General features: G+C 40.5%; 1 protein-coding gene across 5 annotated transcripts; it reads left to right on the forward strand.

Moving 5' to 3' along the window:
• Positions 1–192: 192 nt before the first annotated feature.
• Axn (protein axin) lies at positions 193–23,680 on the forward strand. 5 transcript variants are annotated; one of them, XM_076909452.1, is made up of 8 exons: positions 193–619; positions 19,161–19,316; positions 19,529–20,333; positions 20,669–20,833; positions 21,480–22,159; positions 22,238–22,548; positions 22,864–23,162; positions 23,237–23,680. In XM_076909452.1, the coding sequence occupies exons 2-8, from the start codon at positions 19,250–19,252 to the stop codon at positions 23,361–23,363; spliced, it is 2,454 nt and encodes an 817-aa protein (XP_076765567.1). In that variant the 5' UTR covers positions 193–619; positions 19,161–19,249; the 3' UTR covers positions 23,364–23,680. The 5 variants fall into 5 exon arrangements, with proteins under 5 accessions (XP_076765567.1, XP_076765571.1, XP_076765572.1 ...); XM_076909455.1 differs by lacking the exon at positions 193–619 and adding an exon at positions 11,336–11,472; XM_076909454.1 differs by lacking the exon at positions 193–619 and adding an exon at positions 17,486–17,718.
• Positions 23,681–25,579: the final 1,899 nt, after the last annotated feature.

Consider the following 25,579-nt stretch of genomic DNA (forward strand, 5'->3'; position numbering starts at 1 on the left):
GAAACAGGCAGCTCCGAGCGTGTTCCGCGAAAAAGAAAATTCCAAGAGATGAATGAATGACGGCGCGTCAACTAGATACAGGACTGCTCGCGGCAAGGGCATAGGCCATGCGGCCCGTTGATTGGCCGGGCTTTGAAGGGGCAAGTTTAGGCAGGGGCCGCGAGAGTGCGCGTCCCGCGCACTCGTGTTAGATCTCGATGGCGACCAAGATGTGCCTGAGAGACGAGCCGCGAAATGCCTAGCTGTATAGTGGTCCGATCCCCTGTGTATTCACCGTGATCCCCGTTTATTCGATGCGACCGGGAAACACTTTGCATGCCTTCAGCGTGTCAAGCCGTCTTTATTATTACGATAGATCCGCGCGGTGTGTATTATTCGTCGCGAGTGTGGTGCGTGTGTGCGTCGTGTCGAAGTGTCGAGAGTTCACGCCGAATCATCGTCGTCGCTAGGAGAGAGCGAGAAAGTAAGGACGAGAAAGAGAGCTACGATGTGTCTGCGTTTCAGCCCGTACCATTTTTTCGTCGATAGTTGACATTTTCGAGCATGGAACGTCGGTCTCGCCGGAGGGACGCATCGTCATCACGGCATTAGCAAATACAAGCGCCGTCGGATATACCGAGTAAGTCCAATGCCGTCTTTTCTTTTTCGAGAGCACCGATTCCTTTCTTAAAATCCCTCTCCCTGTCCCTGTCTTTCTCATTTGCACGCTCGCTTTCTCTTCTTTTCTTTTTCCAGCTTCTTCTTTCCTTTTCTCTCTTTTTCGCTCGCTCTTTTTCCCTCTCTTTCCCTTCCCCCTTCTCGCTATCTCTCTCTCTCTCTCTCTTCACTCTCTCTCTCTCTCTCTCTCGCTCGCTCTGTATATTCCTTCGCCTCCTCCTTTTTCCCTTCTTTCCTGCCTCTTTTCTTCCTCATCCGAACCGAAAAGTTCTCTTTCGTCCGCGCTTCCATTCCGCACCTATCCTTCCTCTCTTCCTCTGTATTCCTGTCGCAGGACCGCGCGTGTATCGGCTCAAGCCATGCGTTGTGTACCAGAAGATCAAAACTCGCGATGTTTGACTGTCGCCGCGAACGTCGACAGACAGAACGTCTAGAGACAAAAGCGAAAAAAGTGAAGGAAATAACATGAGCGATTTCCTCGTGCGTAACACTGAGAATCACCCGCTCCAAAATACACCGCGGTATTTACGTCTCCCCGGGGCACCGTTTTATTTCCACCGATCATTTTCTCGTCCCGTACTTTCTCGGATCTTTATTTGCCCTCTGTTCTCTTCCTTTCGTACACGCCTCTCCTTCGCGTCCTCGTCTCTGTGCCCCCTGTTTCTGTCCCTTTTTCCCTCCTCCGCCTTTTTCTTTCACGAGGATCAACTCCACGTCCCTCTCTCTCTCTCTCTCTTTCTCCCTCTTTTTCCCTCCCCGTCTGTCCTTCTCGCTCCTGTACCCTCCCTTACCCGCTCTCTTTCACTCTGCTTCTAGCCACCAGAGCTTTACGCGTCTCGGGGCGCGTGTATTCACGAATCGAGCTCTCTTTCTTGACGTGTACCCACCACCGAACGCAGCCGTGCGTTTTCTTCTCGAGTCGTTCCACCAGCTTTTCTGCTGCCATCAGTCGCAGAGTTTCGTTCCTCGCTTCGTGCCCTACCTTTTTTTCCCTCGAGCATCCGTTCCGCGATCGTTCCGGTTCCACGTCCGTTTCCTTCTCTCTCTCTCCCTCTCTTTCCTCTATCACTCCTTTTCCATCCTGAAACCTGGCCGTGCGCGCGGGTCCTCTCGTTTCCGCGGCCTCACTCTCTACGCGAATCCGCTGCTACACGCGCGCTCTCCTCCTCTCTTTATCAAAACAATATACATATGCTTACGGGTGTGCGAGCCCGCGCCCCTCCTTATAATCGTGAATATCAATCAGAGATTTTATAAATAATTCAGTAAAAACCGATAGAACCGCGGTAGTCGAGGTAAGCCCTTCCCCCATCCCCTCCATCCCGCCCTTCGTGCCCCCTTCGCCCATTATCCTGGCTTCTTTCCGTAATTGACGACAGTTCCCAATAAATGCGGCGAATAATTAAGACACCATTACTTCCTGGTTGATTTGCGATACCATTGGGAAATTGTTTGGAAAGATGCTCGGTTTGAGGGGGCAAGGGGGCTGGGTGGAATCGGATTGAATTAAATATTTTCTTGTTTTTCTTTTTTTGTTTTATTAGTTGTACAAAGTCGTCTTCCATTTAGGCTTTATTAGGGTAGATTTATGAAGCACCACGAGACGAATATATCGTTTAAATAATTCTGCTTTTAAAAGATTATTTTCATGCGTTGTACCTTTGAATAGATATTGGCATGCCCGGGAAATAAATGTTTCAATCACCCTGGAAAATTGCATTGGTTAAAGTTCATGAAATATTTGGTAACGAATTGATGAGGAAACGTTATATTATGTACAACGCGTTCATAGAATGTGTGATCCTATTCAATGAAATTGATTCTGATTCCAAAATGTTTTCGGATTCAATCGATTTAAGCGTTCTTTACACGATCAGAGGCAATTATCTTAATCATAATTTATCTATCGTATAACCTGAACATGCAATGGGATTAAAATGTTGTTTCACGTGAAATTTGCTGGGATTCGCACGCACACACGCGCACACACAATTTTAATAATTTAGTTCAACTCCTAATTATCTAATTAATTACTTGCTCCAGTTCAATTTGCAAGAAGCATACGGTAGCAACCACCTATTGATTTTTAGTAAACTTTAGTATGCATAAACTCTCCATGCACCGAAACAATTAATTTCTTAATATTTCATCGCAAGTCTTCTAACCCCTTCGTATTCACCTCTCACCAACCGTCCACTTACGTTACCATCCATCGTTCCGAAACTCCCCGTAGGCTCCCCTAACATAAGCCCAAGAAGAACGTGGGTGAAGACCAGGGACAAAGGACTCGACAATTAACGTAGCCGGGGGTGGGAGGGGGGAAATTGAAAAATAATATCCGTTTCTTGGCCGGCAGACCCGGGGCCAGGTACGATGGCTCGATCGTGCGTCGCAATGCGTCTCGTTTGAGATGGTAATGGATGTTAATAACCACCGGTGCAGGAACTCGCACGTGGTGAGTGTGTCTACGGTACACATTCGGCGGCGGCGGGGCGGGGGACGGGAGGGTGAGTGGTCTGGTTGCGTGCACAACCTTGGCAGAGCGAATGGACGTCAGTGGTAGTTGATAGAAGTGGAGGTGGTGACGAGTTGACGGCGAGGGTTCAAGTAGAAAGGGAATAGAGAGTTCGGAAGCGGCCGCCTTTGATGTAGACACGCTCTGCAACTCCTTCACGCCAATAAACCTTTACGGCGAACGTTTCTTTAAGCTTTCTTAATATTGTCATCTTTCCCTCGCCTCTTTTACCCGGCCGTTCTGTTACGTTCCCATTATTGCTCGCGGGGGAACGCCACGGTTCGCTTCTATAATTCTGACTTCTTTTTCCATTTTTTCCCTCCTTTTCTTAATGATCCGTTGGAAGAAGAGAGAGTGAGAGAGAGAGAGAGATACGTTGCTATCGAGTAATTTATTCCTTTAGTTCTCAGGAATGAAATTCTTCTCGGTGATAACTTTTTATTGTTTTCATCGATGTATTAGGAATAGTTGAAGTGGAGATTTTGTTGGTTCTTCTGCTTAATTTCATTAGTAAATCCTGGCAAAGTTGTAACGTGGTAACTTAAGTCCATAATATCGTTAATTTTTTACTGGTGCATTCGTGTGTTTCTAAAAATAACGTTTTATTGTTACCTCGTACCTCATTTCGAACGGTATCTTTCTATTAGAACAGCGAATCGCATTCATCCACTTACGATTCACGGTGCATATGGATCTTTAAATTCTAATGCCATGCCAGCTTCGACTCCGATACCTTTGTATACACTTATAATCATGTCAGGTATAGTCGTTATGCAGTGCTACTTTACGTTCACCAACACCAGTATTATCCTCGTTTCTCGCATTCATCGTTGTTCCTTCGATTACATTTTATATTACCACGGCTAATAATTGCGGCTCCAAATTCGTTTAACTCATTTTAACGTCAACTTGCAAAGGATATTTTCGCGTTCATGCAATAAGAGATTTAAAACCATTTCGAAAGAAATCCGTAGTATGCGATCGAGGGGTTTATTGAACCCCGCAACTTCTCACAAACACATGATCATTCGTAGCCTAGTTATGACCGCTGTTACTATGAAAAGTATAGTTAAATCCCCAAGTAAAACTTGGGGCGAAAAATAGGTTGAAAGCTATCAAGTCGCGAATCGCACATCACATTTGCGAGTTACCATACACGCGTATAGAAGATTAACGTATCGCTCGCTTCCGTGTTACTAAAGTATCCATCGAACAAATGAAATAACCGTGCACCGCTGTCGCTAATACGATTACAACTTCCACTGAAACGAAAAGAATAAATGTTAATGCCCGGTACTATAGCCGTAGCAGCGCGGTACGAAAGAAGACCGTCTCTTCCTGACCTTTCGTTTATTGCATCTAACAAGCTTCTTTGAACAACGACCGTTCCCTCTTCTGCAATTATCGACGATAAAGTGAAAGCTTTTATCAGTCACTTTCAGCGCACGCAAGGGACAAGGTATACAAAAATAAGAGTTAAGAATAACAGAAGAAGATGAAGGTGCCCACGGTGACGAGGAGAATGTTACCGGCGAAAGCTTTGTAAAGTCAAAGAACATCGATTTAGAGATCCTTTGGAAAGGGGCGCTCTTTGATATCAAAATGAGAGGACGTGAAGTTTCCCCTGTGCTTTAACCGCACAGAGCACGTGGTATCAAACGGCACGATCGCGAACGGGTACCGCCTACTCTTCCGATCTTCGGTTTCACGCTAGGGGATTCCCGTAGCCTGTATGCGCGGTGACAACACAAGGGTGGCTCATGCGTTGCTCCCTTTTGTACAGGGTAGTTCACTTAACCCTATGACCTGAAATAACTCTTTAAATCTTCGAATCGTAATCCTTGGGGACGTGTCCGCTACTTGATCCCAGGATGCCATTCATGCGGGTAATCCTATTCTTTTACGGTATCGCTTTTCCATTCTGTGGGGTGTCTTTGAGGGCGGTCTATAATGGTAGTGTAATCGACGGGGAAATTCGCACAAAGGGACGAGACGCGTGAAAGGTGGTCGTTTTTGAATAATCAGTGGTTTAATTGGTTTCCACTGTACTTTGTTCACATGCTCTTGCGAGAGGAGAGCTGAAAGAAAGAAAATTATCTGGCTTTGATTTTGATGGTCTCTCTCTACGATGACATGTGTGAAATTAAGTAGATGCATTATCCACTTGCTGTCAATTATTTATTGTTATTATTATTATTATCATTGTCATAATTGCTCGATAATTACTTTTCCCTTGAAGAATGTTTGTAGAGAAACGTAGATTATTTTTATCAAATGGGAGAGGAAGTATATACTATTTAATAGAGTTAATCGGGATACCGTGCGAAACCGTTTATTTGCAATTCAGTTGTCCACAAAGTGTAAAACGTTCCCCCTAGTTACGAGGTTACCCGCTAATTATCGATTATTAGAATGCACAAAATTCGACGCTTAAAAGACGAGGCATCCTTAATGATAGTCATACAAAGTCAATGTATGCGCGTGACTATAGTTAAAACGCGCGCGATCCTTTTGAAAGTCGCGCGGCGTGCCTGAAATTCGCTGTTTACTCTACTTTTTGCATATTAAAACCGTTCCCGGGAAGTGTCTTCCAGGTATCCGCGGAAAGAGATACGTTATTTCATTAAATGATAGGTTCATAATACGGGAAGACCGTGTTTTCCGTCCGGTAATTTGGCTAAAATGAGTAGTTTAATGTGCGTTGAATCGTATCTCGCGTGCCTGTATCGACGTCGAACGGGGTAAAAAAAAGCGAAATAGAGGGGAACCGTGTTACGATAACGGGGGTAGGGAAAAAAAACGAAGAAGGAAAAAGAAGAAAGGGGAAAAACGGCCGGTAAAAGGAGTGGTGGTTGGGAAAAAGAGAAAAGAGAAGGAGAGATAAGTGAAAGAAGATAAAGGGGCGCCGAAATGGTACCGCGTTTGATCCATCAACTCCTCCGTCTGTGTGTAATAATTGTCTCTATTGTCTGTAGCACTGTTCTCACTGTTTGTAACTCCCCCACCTCTCTACTCTACTCCATCCCTCGTATTTCTCGTGCTCTTATTCCTTCACCACCGCCACCGTTTTATCATTCAGTTTCTCCTGGTGTCGTTGGTTCGTTTATTCCAATTTACGTGTCAATCTCGTGCGACCAAGATGCCACTATACACCTGGCTGTGGGATGTATCATCGGTGGCGCGTATACACCGGTGCATGCGGTCGCATCAGGACTCAAGTACACTAAAACAGAATATATCTACATGCGATTGTGCAACGTACAGAGATATAAACGGTGAACGAGACAGGCCTTTTATGTAAGGAACGAACGTCCGATTCAGCTATTCGGGATTTCGTTGCTCTGTTCGTGGCACGATTATTGACTAACCAGAGCACAGGCTGGCCCTGACGAATAATAAAGAAACAATGAGGGCGCATATGTAAATTGCTAATTGTTGCCTATCCTTTTGCAAGAGACTATTTAAAGCTTATTTTATCTGATAGATGGGCGAGCTTTTACGTGTCAGCGAGACACGATGATGGTGTAACAGGGTGAAAAAGGGCCAAATAATTATCATTTTTGCTTGTCGTTTTCTAAATACTTTAAGACCTCGAACTGGCACAATTATCACGCGTCGATCGAAAAGATGGTGGACTTAACGTATCCAGTAACGTTCGAAATCGATCTCAGAGGAAATTGAATCACATCGAAGATTGATAACCCGGACCACGGAAAAGGGACAGGGTTCCGAGAAGCGTAGTTACGTTTGTACAGCCAGAGCGGTGGGCGAGAAGAGGGGAAGTATGTATGTATTGTCGCGAATGAGACGAAGGGGAGAAGAGAAGAAAGCGAAAAAGATAAACAGAGTCCTTTAGGCCGTGCATGCGACGGGCAAAGAGCGCAGACAATGAGGGTCAAAGGCGCCACTTCTCTTGCCACGTTTTTAGCTGGGCGATCTTCATTCTTTGAGGACTTTGTTCCACTACCGTGGACCCACGGGAAATTCTTTTCCCCGTCCGAAGAGACCGATCAAACAGTCATGAGTATTACTACCTTCGGGAAGAAAGCCTCCCGGACCCGCGTATTCGTCTTTCTATCCTCTTACCGCGATATATACCGGCACGCAAAATGCTTTGCATAACCGTTCGTTCCGATCGAAACCTCCCCCTTTCCCGTGAAATAAAACGATTTTTTGCGCACACGGATTCGATTAACCTTCTGCCTTCGTGTGTCATCCGTAATTACTCCTGGAACAGATGCCGCGTGATGATGGTCAGAAGGGACGTGACGCGTGGAACGATGGAGCAATGTGTTCCGTGCTCGAAACGTGCTGCTGCTTATTCTAACCGTTAAATGTCCTGTAACGGTTTCGGATAAAGAATAACATTCCTGGTGGACTTTATTTTTTTTTTTCTTTTTTAGGCATACGGAAAGAAATACTCACGCGAACTGAAAAATTGTAGAGAAGGACATGCAGGGACGTCGGGACTGGTCCCATATTTTTAGAGCGTTATCCTTTTCTCCGCCTAGCCATCACAATTGTATAATATATACGATACGTGCGTCGTAGATGCAAGTCTTCTTACGATCTTGAATAGATGTAGAATTTTACACGTTTAACATTTTATGTACCACTAACCGTAGAGGAATGCATCGGTAAGCTTGTAGGTTAATACGGAGTATTTAAAGAATTCGAAACGTTCAATATAAATGCGTAACTATGGCAAAGGTATTAAAAGGAATTATTCGCGTAAAGGAACGAGGATAGTTTAAAAGGTAAAGCAATTTAGCATGTTTTATAATGAAATAAAAATTGCCTTTCCGTTTGCAGTTGAGAGTGCAGTCATTGAATGATATACCGTTTAAGGGGGAGGTTGGTGCTTAAGTATACCGCAAACCGGTAAGCGCGTGCATTAAATTGTAATATCAACTTTAAGGATATTCTCCAAGATTTTTCCAAGGAAACGCGTCCGCGTCCACGAGTTTGATACGAGCGTATATTTAAACAAGAGAGGGCAATACAAGAAACTATGACCGCGAGGTTCGTTGAATGACGACTCGCGGCAGTGCCTGCGCGACATGCTCGAGCGAATCGAATTGCGCTGCTCGGCACGGTTCATATCCCTCAGGCTTGTACAACGATCCCGTTAACGAACGACGCCATTAAGGGCGCATTAACATATAATTTTTCGCGAGAAATTATAGGCGACTCGGGTGAGTTGGCTCGCACGGTGTTTATTATACACATCCAAGAGCAACAGAGTGCCCCGGCTGGCCGTGCACTGTCGATCGAAGCACCCAGGGACCGTGTGCCAGCGAGGTGAGAGAGAAGAGAGATTTTAACCGGCGCGATGTGTTGGTGCATTCATGCGAATCCATATTGAGAGGCCAGAAACATGCGTACATGTGTGTGGGATCGCGTGCGGCGGCGAGATCAAACGGAGATTCTCCTTCTCGTATACCCTCTCATCGTAATTCTCCCTCTTTTTCCCCCACCGCTGTGCGCCGTCCTCTGTGTCTCTCCATCTCCCTTCCGTTCGACCGTTTTGCTCTCACTCTCTCGCTTTTGCTTCGTCTTGTGCGAGCACGGTACCAATGCGTTACTACTATATAGTTTCCCACTTTTGCTCGCAAATGGTCTTTTCGTAACCTGTTTCCCTCTCTTTTTCTCTTTCTCCCTTTTTCTGTGTGCGTAGCGACTCGGTAGACCGTTCCTCGCCGCTTTCCTTCTGTTTCCATTTTGTTTTTTTCTTCTTTTTTCTTCTCTTTCCCCTCCTCTCGCCTCGCCAATTCTTCGCCCTTTTTTACCCCCCCCCACGGTTATCGTCGATAATTTTATTTCCATTAACCGTCCCGTTCTTGGGCAAACTGAATTTCGCGATTGCTTCTAATTTAAGTAAATTGGAGTGTACCGCGCGTACGCACGTACAAAGCTGAGTTATTCGCAGGAAAATAAGAAAGCCGCGAAGCTGATTTTGTTATCGATAAGACATAGTTTAATTGCAGACGCACGTTTCACCGTGTTTGTCCCGTGAAATTCTGAAACGGAGCAAAAGGGTGGAAACGGACGGGAGTGAGATGTTTCGTTAAGGTCGTTAGAGAAGGCTTTCGCTGAGTTAGGAGAAAATAGAAAAATGGTTGTCGTTAGGTATTGGGTGTAGAACGCCACGACGAATTTGTGGTTTAAGCGGATAGGATAAATCAGTGCGTCCGCTTGTAATTTACTTGAAGGAAAATAGTCGTTTGGCAGCGACTTCAATCGAATTTCATTGAACACGAAGTTAAAGAGATCGTCTGGATTAGACAAGGGTTGACGATAAACGATTTTCCTTACGCTTTCCCAAACACACTCTGTACGTGTTTAAGACTAAACACTTAATTCAATTTGAAACGTTCCCGCGAGTCGTAAATTATATTCTATTTAAGAGCGGTGGGCTAATTCTAGAAACTTTTCAATTCGTGCGCTATAATGTCTCAATAGTAACAGAAACCGCGACAACACGAAGGAAACAACTTTATCTCGCGCGAACCTTTTTCACGACAGGAACCTAACAATTTAGAAATACTTGGGCCTCGTCATTAAAGCTAACCACTTGTTCAAATTTATGAAAATTCCGGCATTTCCGTGCGAGTTTTAAAGTATGGATAGGTATATATATAGCCTAGAATTTGCCCTTATACCTGGACCCTACCACTTTTTTTGTCCTACGTCCACCATGGCCCGGTCGCTGGAGAGGGACAAGGAGAAGGGAGACTTTACACGAGAAAGAGGAAGAGGGAGGGGGGCAGTTGTGCCCGCAAGGGAGGTGTGGCAGAAGAAGAAGAAGAAAAGAAGACGAAGAAGGACGGTACAAGAGCGAGTAGGAAGGCCGAGGGAGAGAGATAATGCTCGCTCTCCCTTGGCTCTACGGTCACTGTGTAGTTTCAGTCTTACCGTGTACGTTGTATGGGGCACAGGTCTTCCTCGGCATCCTTTGTAGTATTCACATTCAACCGAGCCGTTCCTTCAGCCCCTGTTTTTCTGCTCGTTTCGCTGATTCGGTACGAACGAAAAGATTTCACGGAATAAAGTTTCATGCCGACGATCAGGCGGTACGCGATTTCATCCGATCGGGGGAATTTTTCATCGATCCACGGATTTCAAACAGTAGATACGCTTGATCGTTTGTGTTTTCGCTGACGTCTTCCAGGCCCACGAAACTTCGCACAATTTTCGATCGAGTTTTACGTTTCAGTTATACGCAGGAGTAGAGCGAATATCATTTTAACAATTACGTTGGCTTTGATCCATTGTTTGCGGAAATAGTATGGACACGTGCGAGACTTGTACTATTCTCTTCAAGCGGAGATATATTTATTTAGTAACGCGTACGTAGAGGACAAAATGTAAATCGGTTGCATGTCAATGTGTACACAGTTTACGAATCCGCTCCAAAATATAAACCCGATATTTCGCGAGTGTCACATGTGGCGACGTTTTATGCGATACGTGCAGATTAATATGTTTGGGAACTTAAGCACGATTCTTGTGAACGTTTCTTGCAGTGGAGATTTAGTGATTTTTTGTCAAATAAGTGCGAAATTGACTTGAAATTGACTCATTTGTAAACTCTTGTCCTTAATAATACAAACTTAAAGGTAACGGTTTCTAACCTGGAACCAACGTTCTGACTAGAGATATTTGTGAATATAGTTTCATGTTATGGGATCGGATAAAACATCGGTCGAAGGAATAATTGCAAGGGATTTTCTTTAATTGCAGCAATGGCAAATTGTTGTCATGACTCGTTGTACAATTTACTCCGTGAAATGAACAGCTATAAGCAGAATGGAGATAAATGCGGAAACACATCGTGGCGAACTATCAAACATATGAGTGCTCCAAAAATCGAACATCTTTGTCCGGAAGATCTTGTTCCTAAAACCTCCTGCGCAAGATGTAATCACTTGACAAGCATAGTTCCTATTCGATTGCTGCACATCTTTCGCGTGTGAACTGCAATTGTGATTTTATTCGCTGCATCTTTCCATAAGAGGTGTCATTCGCATCTAAAATGAAACTTTTAAACGTGCGAAATTGAAGCCCGATAAGTTTAAATGTGATGTATGCACGAACAGTCCATTAAGATATTATTAGATTTAACGTATAATTATGAGCAATTTAGTTTCACGGAAGAGTTGTTTACAAGCGACGTTTGAACTTTTGAAATGATACGAACAAGTGGTTGCTGCGGAGGCATGTGAAATGTATAAGGTAGAAAGTGAACGCGAAGAGGATCCGATGAAGAAAATATATAAATGTGTCGCTACGAATGCAAGGTATTTACTTTAGATCACCTTCGTACAGTTGGCAATAAAAAGGCGCCAAGCGGCACTATAAACGCGCGCTCTATTTGTATTTACTCATTCAAGTTTTACACCATTCGGAAACACATCACAGAGAGTCATTAAACAAGCAACGCCTACATTTTTCTCATTCTTCAAATTCAATGTACTCCAAGATTTTATATTGTCTTACTTTCTTGATTAAGTATACGCAACCAGAATTTTCAACCACAATTGCAGTTGTTAATATAACTCTAGCGTGTTCTACCAATTTACATGAAAACAATCTTCTTACAACAACATTTGTTAACCCTCAGAATAGCTTGTGGAATTTAGCGCGTTAACTTGAATCCGCGATAGAACGATTCGGCGCCGCTAGACTATGGACGCGTGTATTTTTTTAACTACAATGTGAAATCTGCCGATGCGGAATAATCCGCGCGTCTGGTCGGAATAATCTAAAGCATATATTTGATTGGGAGGGTAGGGTGGGGGACTCGAATGAAGGTCAATCGGAATTGAGAAGAGAAAGGCGGGGCGACGAAGAATCTTGACACGTCAGTGAACATTCCCCTAAGTCGATGGTCGAGAGCCAGCGGTCGACCGGTCGCGGCGGTCGTGACGGTCGACGACCGGCGGCGATGTAGCTGCCGGCCAGAGCGGTCCCTTAGAAGTTTCTTTGAAAGATTCGCAGCTCGCGAGGCATAATACCACTACATAAAGTCATCTGGCGATAACGGTGACACGCCTTTGACCGTTTCCGCTCGGTCTTTTCACCAACAAATCCTTGTCGGTACTTCAAAAGACTTTAGAAGCCGTGTTTATGGCCTCTGATCGGGATCATTTCCGTTTCGACCCGATAACATGGTCTTTATTATTTAATTGATAATCCATAATCGCGGCGATGGACATCCGATACCCAGATAGACTTCCCGGTACCTTTGAAAAGCCAGCAGGCAGTATTGTAACATACGCTACGGGTTCTCTCTCGGTGCGCTGAATGATTTAAGCGTGGCTTACGGTTTTCCTTTCTGACCCTGGCTTTAAAGGGAGTAAAACGTGCCCCGAGACGAGATGGGGCTGATCAATGCTCCCTTTCGCGTCATTGTCAGGAATCACACGAACACTGTTGATAAGGAAAGCGCACTCCTTTACTGGATGTTGATTAGTGAGCAGCCCTAACGTACCGATCCTATTAACCTTCGATTTCCATGCGGTACGTACAAACCTATTAGATTATAAATGGATAACGTTACTTGAGAATAGTATATCGTCCCTGCTGAGCTTAATTCTCTCAGTTGAAGGTAATTTGAAGTTGTACCAATTTGGTAGTTTTGCACACAGTTATTTTAATTATTCCGAAAGTGAAAATGGTTTAACTCCAAAAAGAATGAAATATTCTCAGCGAAAAAAGGATCGCAAACGAGTATAAAATGTGAAAATTCTTTCCTGTGGTCCTACCTTTGAAGGTAATTGATTCTTGATCTCGCTCGGGACACATACACGGTTTATGAAATACGTCAGTACTTCTAACGGAAGTTTTATTTAGCCGTAATGACGAGCTCCCAAATTAATTTCTGGTTTCCCTTAACTCGCGAGGCAAAAAGTTAACGAATCAACGCGACAGTCTAGAGTGGTAACGTAGGCACTTCGCTCGACATACTCTACGTCACTTGTTATCTATCTGTAACAAAAATTCTGTGTTAGTAATTGTAAAAAGTAAAAATAATGAGATACATTCTTCCCTTTGTTCCTCCAGTTCTCGTAGCAATTGTTTGCCGTTAGGAACTGTTTTTGAGGCAGACTTTATATTGTAATAACTATATCGTACTCCCACAGGCAGAGAAAATGCACGAAGCTTTTCCGATACGTATTCGATCCACTTTGATTCTTCGTATCCGACTTCCCGATACTTCTAAAATTTTACCCAAACTTGGGTAAAGGGAGGTTCCTCCGAAATCTCTCCGTGGTTGTATAGACGAAAGTCTCGTAACTATCTGTGTGGAAAGAAAGAAGGGTGAACGAAAAAGTCGAGGAAGATAAAAAATTCGAATTATACTCAGTAAAGCCATGTGGAAATTTAAATGGTGGTCGTAAGAAAAGCATAGAGTCGTCTCAGACAGAGTTCCTCGGTTGGGCGCGTAAAAGAGATTTTACCCGAGGTCGAAGTACAGGCTAGACCTGAAGGTGGAAGAAGGAAGAAGAAGGTGACGCATGAGGAGGATGACTGGGTGGGTTGGTAGAAAACTTACAGGTAGCGGGAGGGAAGAGAGGGAGCCTGAAAGGGTTAGCTGAATGGGCGCCGTGTATGCTTTTCTCGTTTGAGGAGCTTCGGATTGCCCAGTGCCGTACTGAGATTTCTTTGCGCTTCTGATTTTCGACGATTCATTTCAATTCGCTGGTACCTTATCAAACTGTATTAATATCCTTCCGAAACGCTTCTTCGAACTATACAAATGCATCGGATTTATTCAAGAAACGATCCAGATGCATGTTACGTATACGTGCACTGTTTGCCTCTGTCGCATCGATGACTACCAACGTTACCGACAGAGCATGGGAAGTTTGCGGAATATGATACAATGGGGCGCAGAGAAAAACCGATGAATTTCAGCGGCACGAACGTTACACCGAAACGAAAGGTGACGAGACAAGAAGACGAGAAGAAGGAAAGGAGAGGAAAATGAAACAAAGAAGCGAGAAATGTCTCTCATCGCTTTTTCTGTCTTGCGTTCTTCCCTTCTGTTGTATATACACTGTTTTTCGGACAATTCCAAGTAGCGAGCCGCGATTGCCGACGCAGCAATCCAAGACGTGAAAAAGAGTAGGGAGAAGAAGAAGAAGAACAGGCGGATAAAAAGAAAGAGACGAAGAAAGAAAACGGTGGAGAAGCAGAAGAAACCGAGAGTGAGTAAGTAAAGTAAGAGGGTAAAATAAAAGAGGAATCGGAGAGCCCTTTGGACGCGTACAGGGAGAAGGGTCAAATAAGGTGGACCGCTGTCGGAGTCGAAGCGGGAGGCCGCTCAAAGTGGACAGAAAGAGGCACAGAACGGGAGGGTACAGGTAAAGGCAGAGCGAAGACGAGGAAGGCGATGATGGAGAGAAAAAGGCAAAAAGGGAGATGGAAGACACAGACCTCGCCGGCTGGTGGCTGGCGGCTGGCGGCACCGCTTGATGTACGTCGGGTCCGTAATTACAGGTTTTCGGAACGCCTCGCTCGGCGAACCACGCTCTTTGAGAGCTAGGGCCCTTCCCTCGCCTCGTCATCCAACCGGTGACTTCGAAATATTTGTCATTTCTTCGATCTCTTTTTCGCCGCGAACGAGAAATAACATTAGCTTTGAAACATGTCCGCTATGCAGATTGTTTTCTTTTTTTCGATTTGTACATAGGTACCGTCTCCATATAAGTCCATTTGTGGTGAATATTTGGTAGCTATATAGACATAACAACAGTTTGTATTTTTTAAACATATATGATTATGAAATTGTATTGTTTCTTTACGCAATTTCTAATATGAGGTTTTGCATGTAAATGTGATGTAATATTCACGAACCTGATTTGAGTAAAGATAGGGTTGTTTGGTACACTCGGTATGTAGAAGTTGGATAAAAGTTTGAGGCGTATGCACGCCACGGTAAACTGCATAAAAGGCTGTGCAATGCGATGTATTCGGATTCGATATGCGCGTGTTTAATTTTGATTATCGATAGCTTGAGAAATTGATAATTGGTAGTAATATGGAAATTTGCTGGAATATTTTATTTATCATTGTACGGTACCGTATTTGTAAATTGAATACCGACGTAGTAAGTTTTATAAATAAAATTAATCATCATTTATAGTGGCAATATTTGCAATATATCTCAATCGATATTTAATACTGTTGGCAGACGAATGAATGAAAACAGCGCACATATTATTTTTCGGTAATATGTAACTTTTTTTAAGTAACAATGTGTTCAAAATTTATATTAAACTCGCACAGAAGAATAAAATATGAAGCGCGTTGAACAAGATCATTGAAATACCGTTGCAGAAATCGTGGCACTATAAATTCCAATATTTCAGTATTCGTAAGAAAACCGAGAAATGTTTTCGGACGAATAAAAAGCAATGCGAGTGCGAAACAGGATTTAAATTCCACACGGTTGATACATTTTTGTACGCTCGAGAAAATTTCAATATCTTCAAATATATCCTTCTATAAATCCGTAACATTTTGCTCGTCGATATCAAACAGTTTGGTATGCGGGGTAACGCCGATCCTAGTATTTACCGACCAAGCGAAAAGAGCATATAGCGTGTCACTCGGAGATGAATCTTGTTCCTCCCATGTCCAGATGGCTTTTCTACATTCTCTGGGGTTAGCCGCGACTTTCACCCGTGTGGAATTCGATTCGATCGTATATAAAATGAAATTGCGAGCTTTAACTAAATATCATTTTTTTTTTAAATAATTACTTTATAGATTTATTTCAATATTAATATAGTTAAATCATTTTCATTTCATTTTATTTAACAAAAAATAATAAAATAAATATTTACTTTTCGTAATTATATAAAAGTACTTTCGATATTGTGATCACATTGTACAATTGGAACAATAGCGCATAATTAAACATTAGTACAAGTTTGATCATTAAAAGATAATGAAAAGGGAGAAAAATGAATGCTTCCATGTATTTTAAGTGGTAAAGTCCTCAAATCTATTCATACGGTGAAACAATGGTCTCGGTGCTTGAATGGTATTGAAAAATTGAAGAGAAGATACGCGTGAAATATATTGATCAGGATCACATGAAACAATTTAGCTTTTATTTGAAATTGGAATTGAACGAACCTTTTGACCGCACATAAAAATCTTCGGTATTACGGGCAACAGCCCTAATAGTTCTTCATGAACACGCGCGACGCGTTTCTTTCGACATATAATTATATCTTACGGTGCTGTACTTCGAATAATTATAACGTCGGACGTCATTAAGCGGGTAAAAGATGAAGAAGATATTAGAGAAGTATAATAAGGCACAGGCTGAAATGATTATTCTCACACTTCGAACATTATTAAAATTGAAGACTCCAACCAAGTATCCCTTATTGAATGGTGAATCACCCTTGAATACATATTTCAGATATTCGTGTAATGATTAACGGAGAAGTAGTTCGCTTTAAAAGGTCGTATAATTTCAAGTTCACCTCATAGACTCCCTTACATTGACAATGAAGTCTCACTTCCAATTTAGCACTTTCAAAGTCGCGTAATTACAATTTTAACGCAAGTTTTATGTTTTCAATAATTAATTATGTCATTTAAACTAAGAAAAACATTTTGTCTCGTATTTCATAAAATTTGGTATGTTGATACACGCGTACGCGCGCGTCTGACACACGTGTACACACAAGCAGACGCACGCTTTATATACTTTAAATGCCTAACGAATATACTATACTTAAATGGCGTACGAATTGTGATAAATTATATTTAGTGCCATCTGTGTGCACTAAGGGAACGAAAATTGTAAATAAGCTTCTGGCGGTTTTCCTTAGCGAAACTGTATCTTTAGTTACAGGTGGTTGGAACTGTGTACCTTACCTTTTTTTCTATTGTTACATTAGATTGCAATGTCTCGAAAAATTTAATAGTAATTTTTAACTATACTGAATATTATAAAGCGTTTTTCATAACTTGTTTAAGTTATGCTTAAGTTAAAAAGACATCAGCATTACTGCAGAATGCTACATTAGTTTCTTATAATTATTTTATAAAAAATAGATAGGTTTGTGCATGACCTAAAATTTTTTCTGTGTATGAAAGATTCTAATTCTTTTTAGTTAAATAAATTATTTAAAATAACTTGATCTTTTTAATTAGAAACATATTAACTTGTTAGTGTCAGTGCTACTCTTTTATCAGAGTAACTTTGAAAAGTATTAAGGTATACCTCTTGTCGGAACAAAAATATCAGAACTGGGCGCTTCACAATCTGACAAGATCAGACATTGTATCCCTACTCCACCCTTCCTGACTATGGCGTCAGTCCTGGTCAGGACGCAGCCTTAGCTCAGTTTGCCTAGAGACGCGTCGACAGTGGTATCGTATGTTCAATTCTGTTTCTATAACAAAAGAAGTTAGAAGGCACTTGTGGTCGAGGTCGGTAAAATTCTCCTGATCATAATAGATTTTACCCAGGCTACACAAATTTCAAGGTCACGTTTACAAAAAGCATCAGCAAAATGGTATGTACACTCCTTTTCATCCCTTAACACAGGTATACCGTTCACCGAAGTGAGATGATTCATTATGACAGCTTTTCATTTCATATTTTCCCTCTGCTCAGGTAGAGATCAGGTTTCTATGGTTGTGCCGAGCTTTTATATATCATAAATCTATTTACTCATATTACAGACACCTCTGCATTGCATATATTGCATTTTTTGTTTTACGCATAATTTTCCTGCTTGCATTTCATTTATGTGGCACCAAAAATTATAGCAGAGAAGCGCTTATTTATACTTTAGTGGTGTAAAGTGTAAGAATACATTTGTTTCATTTGTTGTTAGAAGTTAGATATAGATTCCAAACTTCGAAATAATTGATATGAAATTGCTATTACTAAGTGTTGAAAAAAGTTGCATACAAATATTACAAAGATAAATAATGATTAGACTATTGGTTGTTTTGTATTGTATATAGTACAAAACTTTCACGTTACATGCTAAATGTATATTTAAATCACTTTTTTAGAACATATTCTCTTCTTTCCATATACGTGGATATAACGTGGAAGTGGTTCTAGCAAGGGGGCCTTATGAAATCATATTTCTATAGTTCATCATAACAAAAGGCCTTACTTTAGGGATATAATAGGTTTTCCTTTGTGTAGGATACCCTTACCCTGTACATCTATTAATATCTATCCATCCATCCTGTCAAAATAAAATTCTGATCCACTGTTTGGAAACGGAGCCATATTTGGAGTTAACTGTAGAGTTCAATGGATTGCGTTATAATTTTTGCCGATCAATACCACACAAATGTTCTGCGCGGACCAATAGGGATATATAGAGAGGCATCTTTCAATGCGCAGACTGCCAGGAGCTACCCTACAGTTTTTCTGTCAGGCTCCGCCCTTGGAGTTCTTCGGGATAGGAAAACCATCCTTAGGTGCTTAATTGGTATATGACTCACCACAGGGCTCGATCGATCCAGCATCCCTAGGGCTTGAGGCTTTTGTTTGAGTATTCTGAATTCAGAATACATTCCCCTTATATATATATATATATATTACTGTACACCCAAGTACACAATATGTTACATGTAAATTAAAAATCTGAGATTAAAAAGCAAAAATTGTAGAATATTTACATTTTTGCATTACATCACAATTTACTAAATTTGCTTTAAAACTTTCCCTAATATATTCCCTAATATAAAATTGTACAATTATAAGGTATTTCAAGTCTAGAATCATTAGGTTTTAAGATGCAACATTTATTCAAAATTCTTGTAAAGATTCTCCATTCCATTTTTTTTATAACCAAGTGTTATGGATATTTCACACCTTGAAAATATACAATTATGAAAGTATTGACTTTATTAACCATGATTAGAACAAAGTATTTAGTTCTATGGTAGTTTGGAGTAAAAAAATTATTACTTTTGTGTGTGTGTGTCTTAGGTTTGGATTAACCATGTCTACTAAGAGGCATCGTGGGCCTAAATTAAATATAGAGCGTAAAATAATACGTGAAGGCCATAATAGATAGGATGAGTGGATCTCGACAGAACGAAGCACGTTGCTTCAATGAAAACTCTCCACGGCCACCTGTGCCTGGTAAGAAATGACGTATAATACTTACATAATCATTTGCATACTATCAAATTAGTATTGCACCATTGCAAACAAACATTATCCCAAAAGTCAATAAAGTTATCTTATATTTTTTAATTAGTTCTATTGAAAAAGATAAAATACATCATTATATGATATTTTATAGGTTACAGATATAAACAATTGTTAACAATTTGCATAAATTTTGATCGCAGGAGAGGAAACAGGAAACTACGTCAGCAGGTTCCGTCCACAGAGTCCTACTCTGACCCCTAGGCGTTCTTCTCTTGCAACTCCAACAGCTTCAGGTTGCGATGCTTCAGCACCTTTGGGATTTGAACCGGAAGGTTGCTGCAGTACGACAACAATGGAAAGCGATTCGCCACCAGCTTGTTTGCGGTGGGCAAGGAACCTGCATTCCTTGCTGCAGGATCCAGTGGGCATGGAATTGTTCAGGAAATACCTGGACCAAGAAGGCAGACCGCATGCAAATCCTCTTAATTTCTGGTTCGCCTGCGAGGGTCTCAAGGAGCAAGATGATCCTGAAAGGATACATCAATTGGTTAACCTCATCCACAAAAAGTTCTTCCTCAAGTCGCAGTTAGCCATACCGGAAGATGTACGAAAAGAGGCTAATCGTCGCGTTAAAGAAGGACGAGCAGACGAGAAAGTTTTCGATGCTGTACAGTTAGAGGTTGAACGTCTCATTAATGAGACAACATATCCAAACTTTCTTCGTTCCGATATGTATCTTCAATACGTTCAGTCCTGCCAAAACCCAGATTCTGGTGGATGTCCTAGTTCAGGATCAAGTCGAGAGATGTCTGTCTCTTGCGGGCCAAGCTTATTGCCCACTGTCCACGAGGACAGTGAATTTGTTAGTTCCGTACATAGCTCGCATTCGGCTAGTGAAACGCCTGGGGAATTGAGGGGTGAACTGAGATTGACCAAAGATATGCTTATGGCTACTCAACAAACTAGAGCGATGGATCTTCGACCAAAGCCAGAAGCGTATGCTGGGTAATATATACATATCTTCTTATATAACTACATAGTTTTTATTTAGAAGATTCATTACTTAGTATGCTTAAAGTTAGATTTGCATTAAACGCTTTATTCAGCTGCTTTTTTTTTTTCTTAAGCTTGTGTGAATTTTCTGCAATGTTTTGTAGTGTATAATGTTTTTGAAGTTCACTGAATTGACCAAATATCACATTACAAAGAATCATAATATATTACATGAGTGTTTTAATTTTTTTCTTACGTTTAAAGTTTGTGACATTTTTATCAGAACATTTTCCAATCTTTTGTTTGTTTTCTTCCTTTTGGTTTGATGTTTTGCGTGCCGCTCGTAGCATTTATTTGCAACATGGAACTAGTCCATATCATATGCTCGCACCCAGACTGCACGCACAATATTCCTCATACAACCCAGTATCCAGACAGGATTCAGAACTTCAAAGCTTGAGCAGTGATGCACGAACTGAATCAGACAATATGTCACTCACCGATTCATCAGTGTAAGTTTTCCTTTTATTTTATTTATTATATCATAGTATGTTAACACAAATAATTTCTTCAATTATTTGCAGGAATTTGACAAATAATACTGCCATTTGTATTCTGTTTAATATTCTTTTTGTATTCAATTTACATTTTTTTATGTACATATATATATATATATGTATAGTTCTCGTACGTGTGACACTCCTAGTTCTCACTTTATTAAAAGTAATAATTTAATACTTTGATGCATTAAATTTTACTAAGAACGTTCCTTGTGTACAGAATTTTTCAACTTCTTTTTATGCAGTGAATTAATAAAAGTAACAGTGCAATGCTTGAATGTGAATATGTTATCTTGGAATGAGAATAAAGATAAAAATATAAATATACTCTTGTCCAAAAATATCAGAACACTTCACTAATGAATTCCATCGAATGTCATGTATGTACATTGCTTTTGTTGTATGAGAGAACATATTTGATCGATCGATTATACATTTGTTGCTAAATAAAGAAAACCGATTTTGACAAAATGACAGAGTAAATGTTCTCAGATTTTTGAACGGATTTATATATGCTTCACCAGTTTGTAATTGTTATACATTTTCTAACTTAAGTAAATTCTAACACATTCTGTTACGGTGTACTTCTTGTTTACAGTGATGGTGCGCCAATGAATAAACAACGAAGTAAAAAACAGTATATAAGACAGTGTAGAGCAATGAAAGATTCAGCTAGTTTGAATCGTGATCCGCTGGCGCATCATACTATCATCCCTCGAACGCAACGGGTACCGCGTGATCTAATGCATCCTCTGAAACCGGAAGAATTTGCTCAAGTGCTTATCGGGAAGCTAGAGAACGTTAAACGCGAACGAGAATCTCAGGAAAAGCTTGAAAGGCATTTGCAAGAGGGCGACGCGATTAACAAGGATGTACCGTTGGAGATGACCAGCGGTGCACCGAAAGCCTTGGCTGACGCGTTGAGGGAGAAAGTAATGATAGAAGAGGATAACGATCAAGCAATCTTAGACCAACACGTATCACGAGTTTGGTCGGATTTGACGCCTTCTCGATCACCTGGACTCTCGTCACCAAGACTGCACTCTCCTGAAAGAAGACGTTCTACGCACAATTATTCACGGCCGTACAAACAGAGAAAAGAGAAGGATGTGTTCTCTACGTTTTCAGCGGATAGCGGTAATATCCATGATTTTCAAGAAGGCAGCGATCTTGTCGGAGCTGGCTCCATGAGTTCACTAGGTTCTCACTTGCCTAAATCTAAATCCGTGCCATCTGATTACGCCGATTCCCTCCATAAACAAGACCTGTATCTTCAAGGTATGCCTCAGAGACGATGCGAGACAAAATGCGTTATATTATTTATATATGCTGTTAATAAATTACACATTTTTACAGGTCATGATCAAAGATTCCGAAGGTCAGACATGACCAGAAGATCAGCCACAAAGAAGTCTATGACGGAATTAACTGACAGTGGCGTTAGTGTGGCCAGCGACGCGCCACCGTTAACAATTAGCAAAGATATCCGTCTGTTATCGTGGCTTAAAGAAACTGACAAAAAAGCGGATGTCAAGCATAGCCGCCATGGGAAAAAGTATGGTTCCCGCAGTGGCTCTTTGGAAAGGACAAACAGGGAAACATGGGGCGTTCCTGCTCAACCTTTTGTTGCAGATCCAGGAATGCCGCCTTTACCGCAACCTCATACAGTAAATATTTTTTATTCAATGTTATATTACAGTTGAACATTCATTATTCGAGCACTTAATATCGAAACGTTCTTCGAATATGGTCGGTGTAATAAATAAATCATTATACTTTTAACCCCTTAAGCGGGCGAATGGATAATCCGCATATATCCGCTCCTATTAATCGTTCGCTCAGTGGGCCGAGCAGATAAACAACCGAGTGAATAGCTTGACAAAATTGCTTTTGTTTTAAATATTATGGCTACGTAAAACAAGAATGATTGATATTAAAGTGTATTTATGGGAACGCTAAAAATATATTCTGTTTACGAATAGGCAACCCAATTAGAAGAAGCGAGAAGAAGATTAATAGAGGAAGATAGGGCACGTTCGAGTTGTAAACAACGCCATTCTAATATTTCTAAACAGTCGTCGTACGAGCCTACAATGCAAAGTCAATCTTATGTCCAATCAAACCAATCAACGTTAAAGAAGACGAAGCAAGATATTGGAGATTTTACCACCGTTGTGTTCAGTTTCTGTGACGAACAATTTCCTTATAGGACTAAAATCCCCGGTCATAATGTCACTTTAAAACAATTTAAAGAATATCTTCCGAAGAAAGGCAGCTATCGGTAAGTGTGTGACTAATATAGTACTAAAAATATTTAGAACGTTAACAAAATTAATACTTGAATTTATTTTGTAGATATTTCTTTAAAACGGAGTGCGAGGACTTGGACACAAAGGTTATTCAAGAAGAAATAACTGACGACTCTGAGATCTTACCATTATGGGAGGGTAAAGTTATGGCGCAAGTCAAGGCGCTCGAGTGATAGACTGAAAAACAAGAATATTCTGAATAAAAAGAAATGAACGTGCTAACTTCGAACAAGTGCCGCAACTAATTTTATTTAAGAGGACCAGCATTCTATAAGAGAACCACAATAAGGCGATATTCGGTGTTAGTTTATTGAAGTTGCTGAAGCGATTTCTTCAGCTTAAGTTAATCGAGCAAAGTGCTTTTAATCGATGAAACAGAAAAAAAAACAGAAACCTGTTAAACGAGCAAAACCGTTATATGTTTATTAAGTAAAAGGAAAAAGATAAAGAAAACCGTGTTTAGATAAATATAGATTTTATTGAACATTAATCCTTAATTATACTGTTTTTTTACAGGATTTGCATTTCTTTCAGAAAATATTTTATTTTAAATATTTAACAAAAGCCATTTCTCCAATGTTCGGCAGTACTCCTCTCTCTCTCTCTCTCTCTCTCTCTCTCTCTCTCTCTCTCTCTCTCTCTCTCTCTCTCTCTCTCGTTCTCTCTCGTTCTCTCTCTTTCTCTTTCTGTCTCTCTCTACTTGTTCTGTTCTTATCGTTGTGTATACAACAGTAAAAACTGTATGCACATATGGTATCGTTCAACTGTACATAATTTCAACTGAGATTTTTATAAATAGCGTTTCTTTTTATAGCAAAGGTTTTGCTACGAAAACAATCAAAAGGAAAAACCAATTAAAAACGAAAAGCGATTGCAGTTTGACTGCTTCCAATGAAATTGAACAAATTGCGATATAATAAAAACGCGACTAGACGAAATTCTACACGAGGACAACAATCATTTAGTGTAACCGAGGTTTCGTAGAAAATAGAATACTATCATGATTGCAATTTGTTTATCTCTAATCGATTTTTGGACAAGCTGCAGTAACACGAGGAAAAAGAACGCGTTGTACATTGAATTATTTCTTCCTCTTAAAGACTTCCCATAGTTTTCCAAACGACTGTACAAAGGCCCGCGTAGTTTCGCCTTAGTAAGGTCTGTATAGACCCTAGATTAACATAGGAAAGGACATTATTACAAATTAGTTTATAAGAGGATATATTACGTGCATTATAAATACACACGCTCTGTTTAATATACGTAATATATCGCGCATTCGAGAATACCGCAAACAAAGAAAAAAATGATTAAGGATACAGATGTTTTGTTGTACACATCCACCATTATCACCCATTCGACATTGTAATATAAGCTCATGCATAAACCTAAACAGGTAAACCGGAAAATAGACGCGCAACACGCATTTGGCATCGGGAAAACAGGTACTTTGGTGGAAAAAAGAAAAAAAAGGATTAATTAGTATCTAGACCGTAACGATGTTTTATCAGGTGCGAAAAATTGTGCCTTTTTAGTGCAGTAAGGTCGGAGTATAAGCCTAAGGAAAAAAAGAAGAGGGTTAAGAGATACTTATTAAATTGGAGACCAGCGGGTCTAATATCGAGAGGATAAATTTGATACACCGAGCGTTTTGTATATATTTTTTTCCAAACTTCATCGTAGTCTTTGCAAAGCTTAATCATTAGTAATCGTTATAACGCTAAAGAAATATTATCAGCATCGTTACCTTTTTAGAACATTTTTTACGTTTCGATACCGAATTCTCGATATCGATCGTGTTTGCTATTTTTTTTTCTTTTTTTTCCCTTTATCTGTCTGATGATTTTATTAATGAAATGAATTTGTAACAAACAAGAAAGAAATAAGAAAAATCGAACGTGTGATTAAATCTTCTCGAATGGCCTTCGCATACTGGTTCGATTTTTTTAGTAGTCGTAGGCGTTCGCTTCCTAAACAACTGATTTTTACACTTTGACAGAACGAAAAAAAAAGACGAAGGAATGTAGTATCTACATTGCAATAAAAAAAATTCGATGACGCCGAGGCTGGAGCGATGCACCGTGGCCGATAACAATTTATTGTATGTAATTGATTATCTTTAATTAATACCACGAATGATAAAGTGTTCCTGTACCTAATTAATTAATAATGATTATTATTGTATATCAAAAGTATTGAGAATAATAATGCCATTTTCACTGGATTATATGAGATCCTCTCGCATTCTGTTATTTTAGAGATTTCCTTTTGTCTGTATTATACACAAGGAATTTTGTGTGCTAGTTACAGATAGCGAGTAAGTTATTAACAGGGTTTTCATGTAACGATTTAAGAAGACGAAAACATTGATTATATAAAAAAAAGAAAA

Source organism: Xylocopa sonorina, chromosome 1 (assembly GCF_050948175.1).
Source record: "Xylocopa sonorina isolate GNS202 chromosome 1, iyXylSono1_principal, whole genome shotgun sequence".
NCBI classification, from domain to species: Eukaryota; Metazoa; Arthropoda; class Insecta; order Hymenoptera; family Apidae; genus Xylocopa; species Xylocopa sonorina.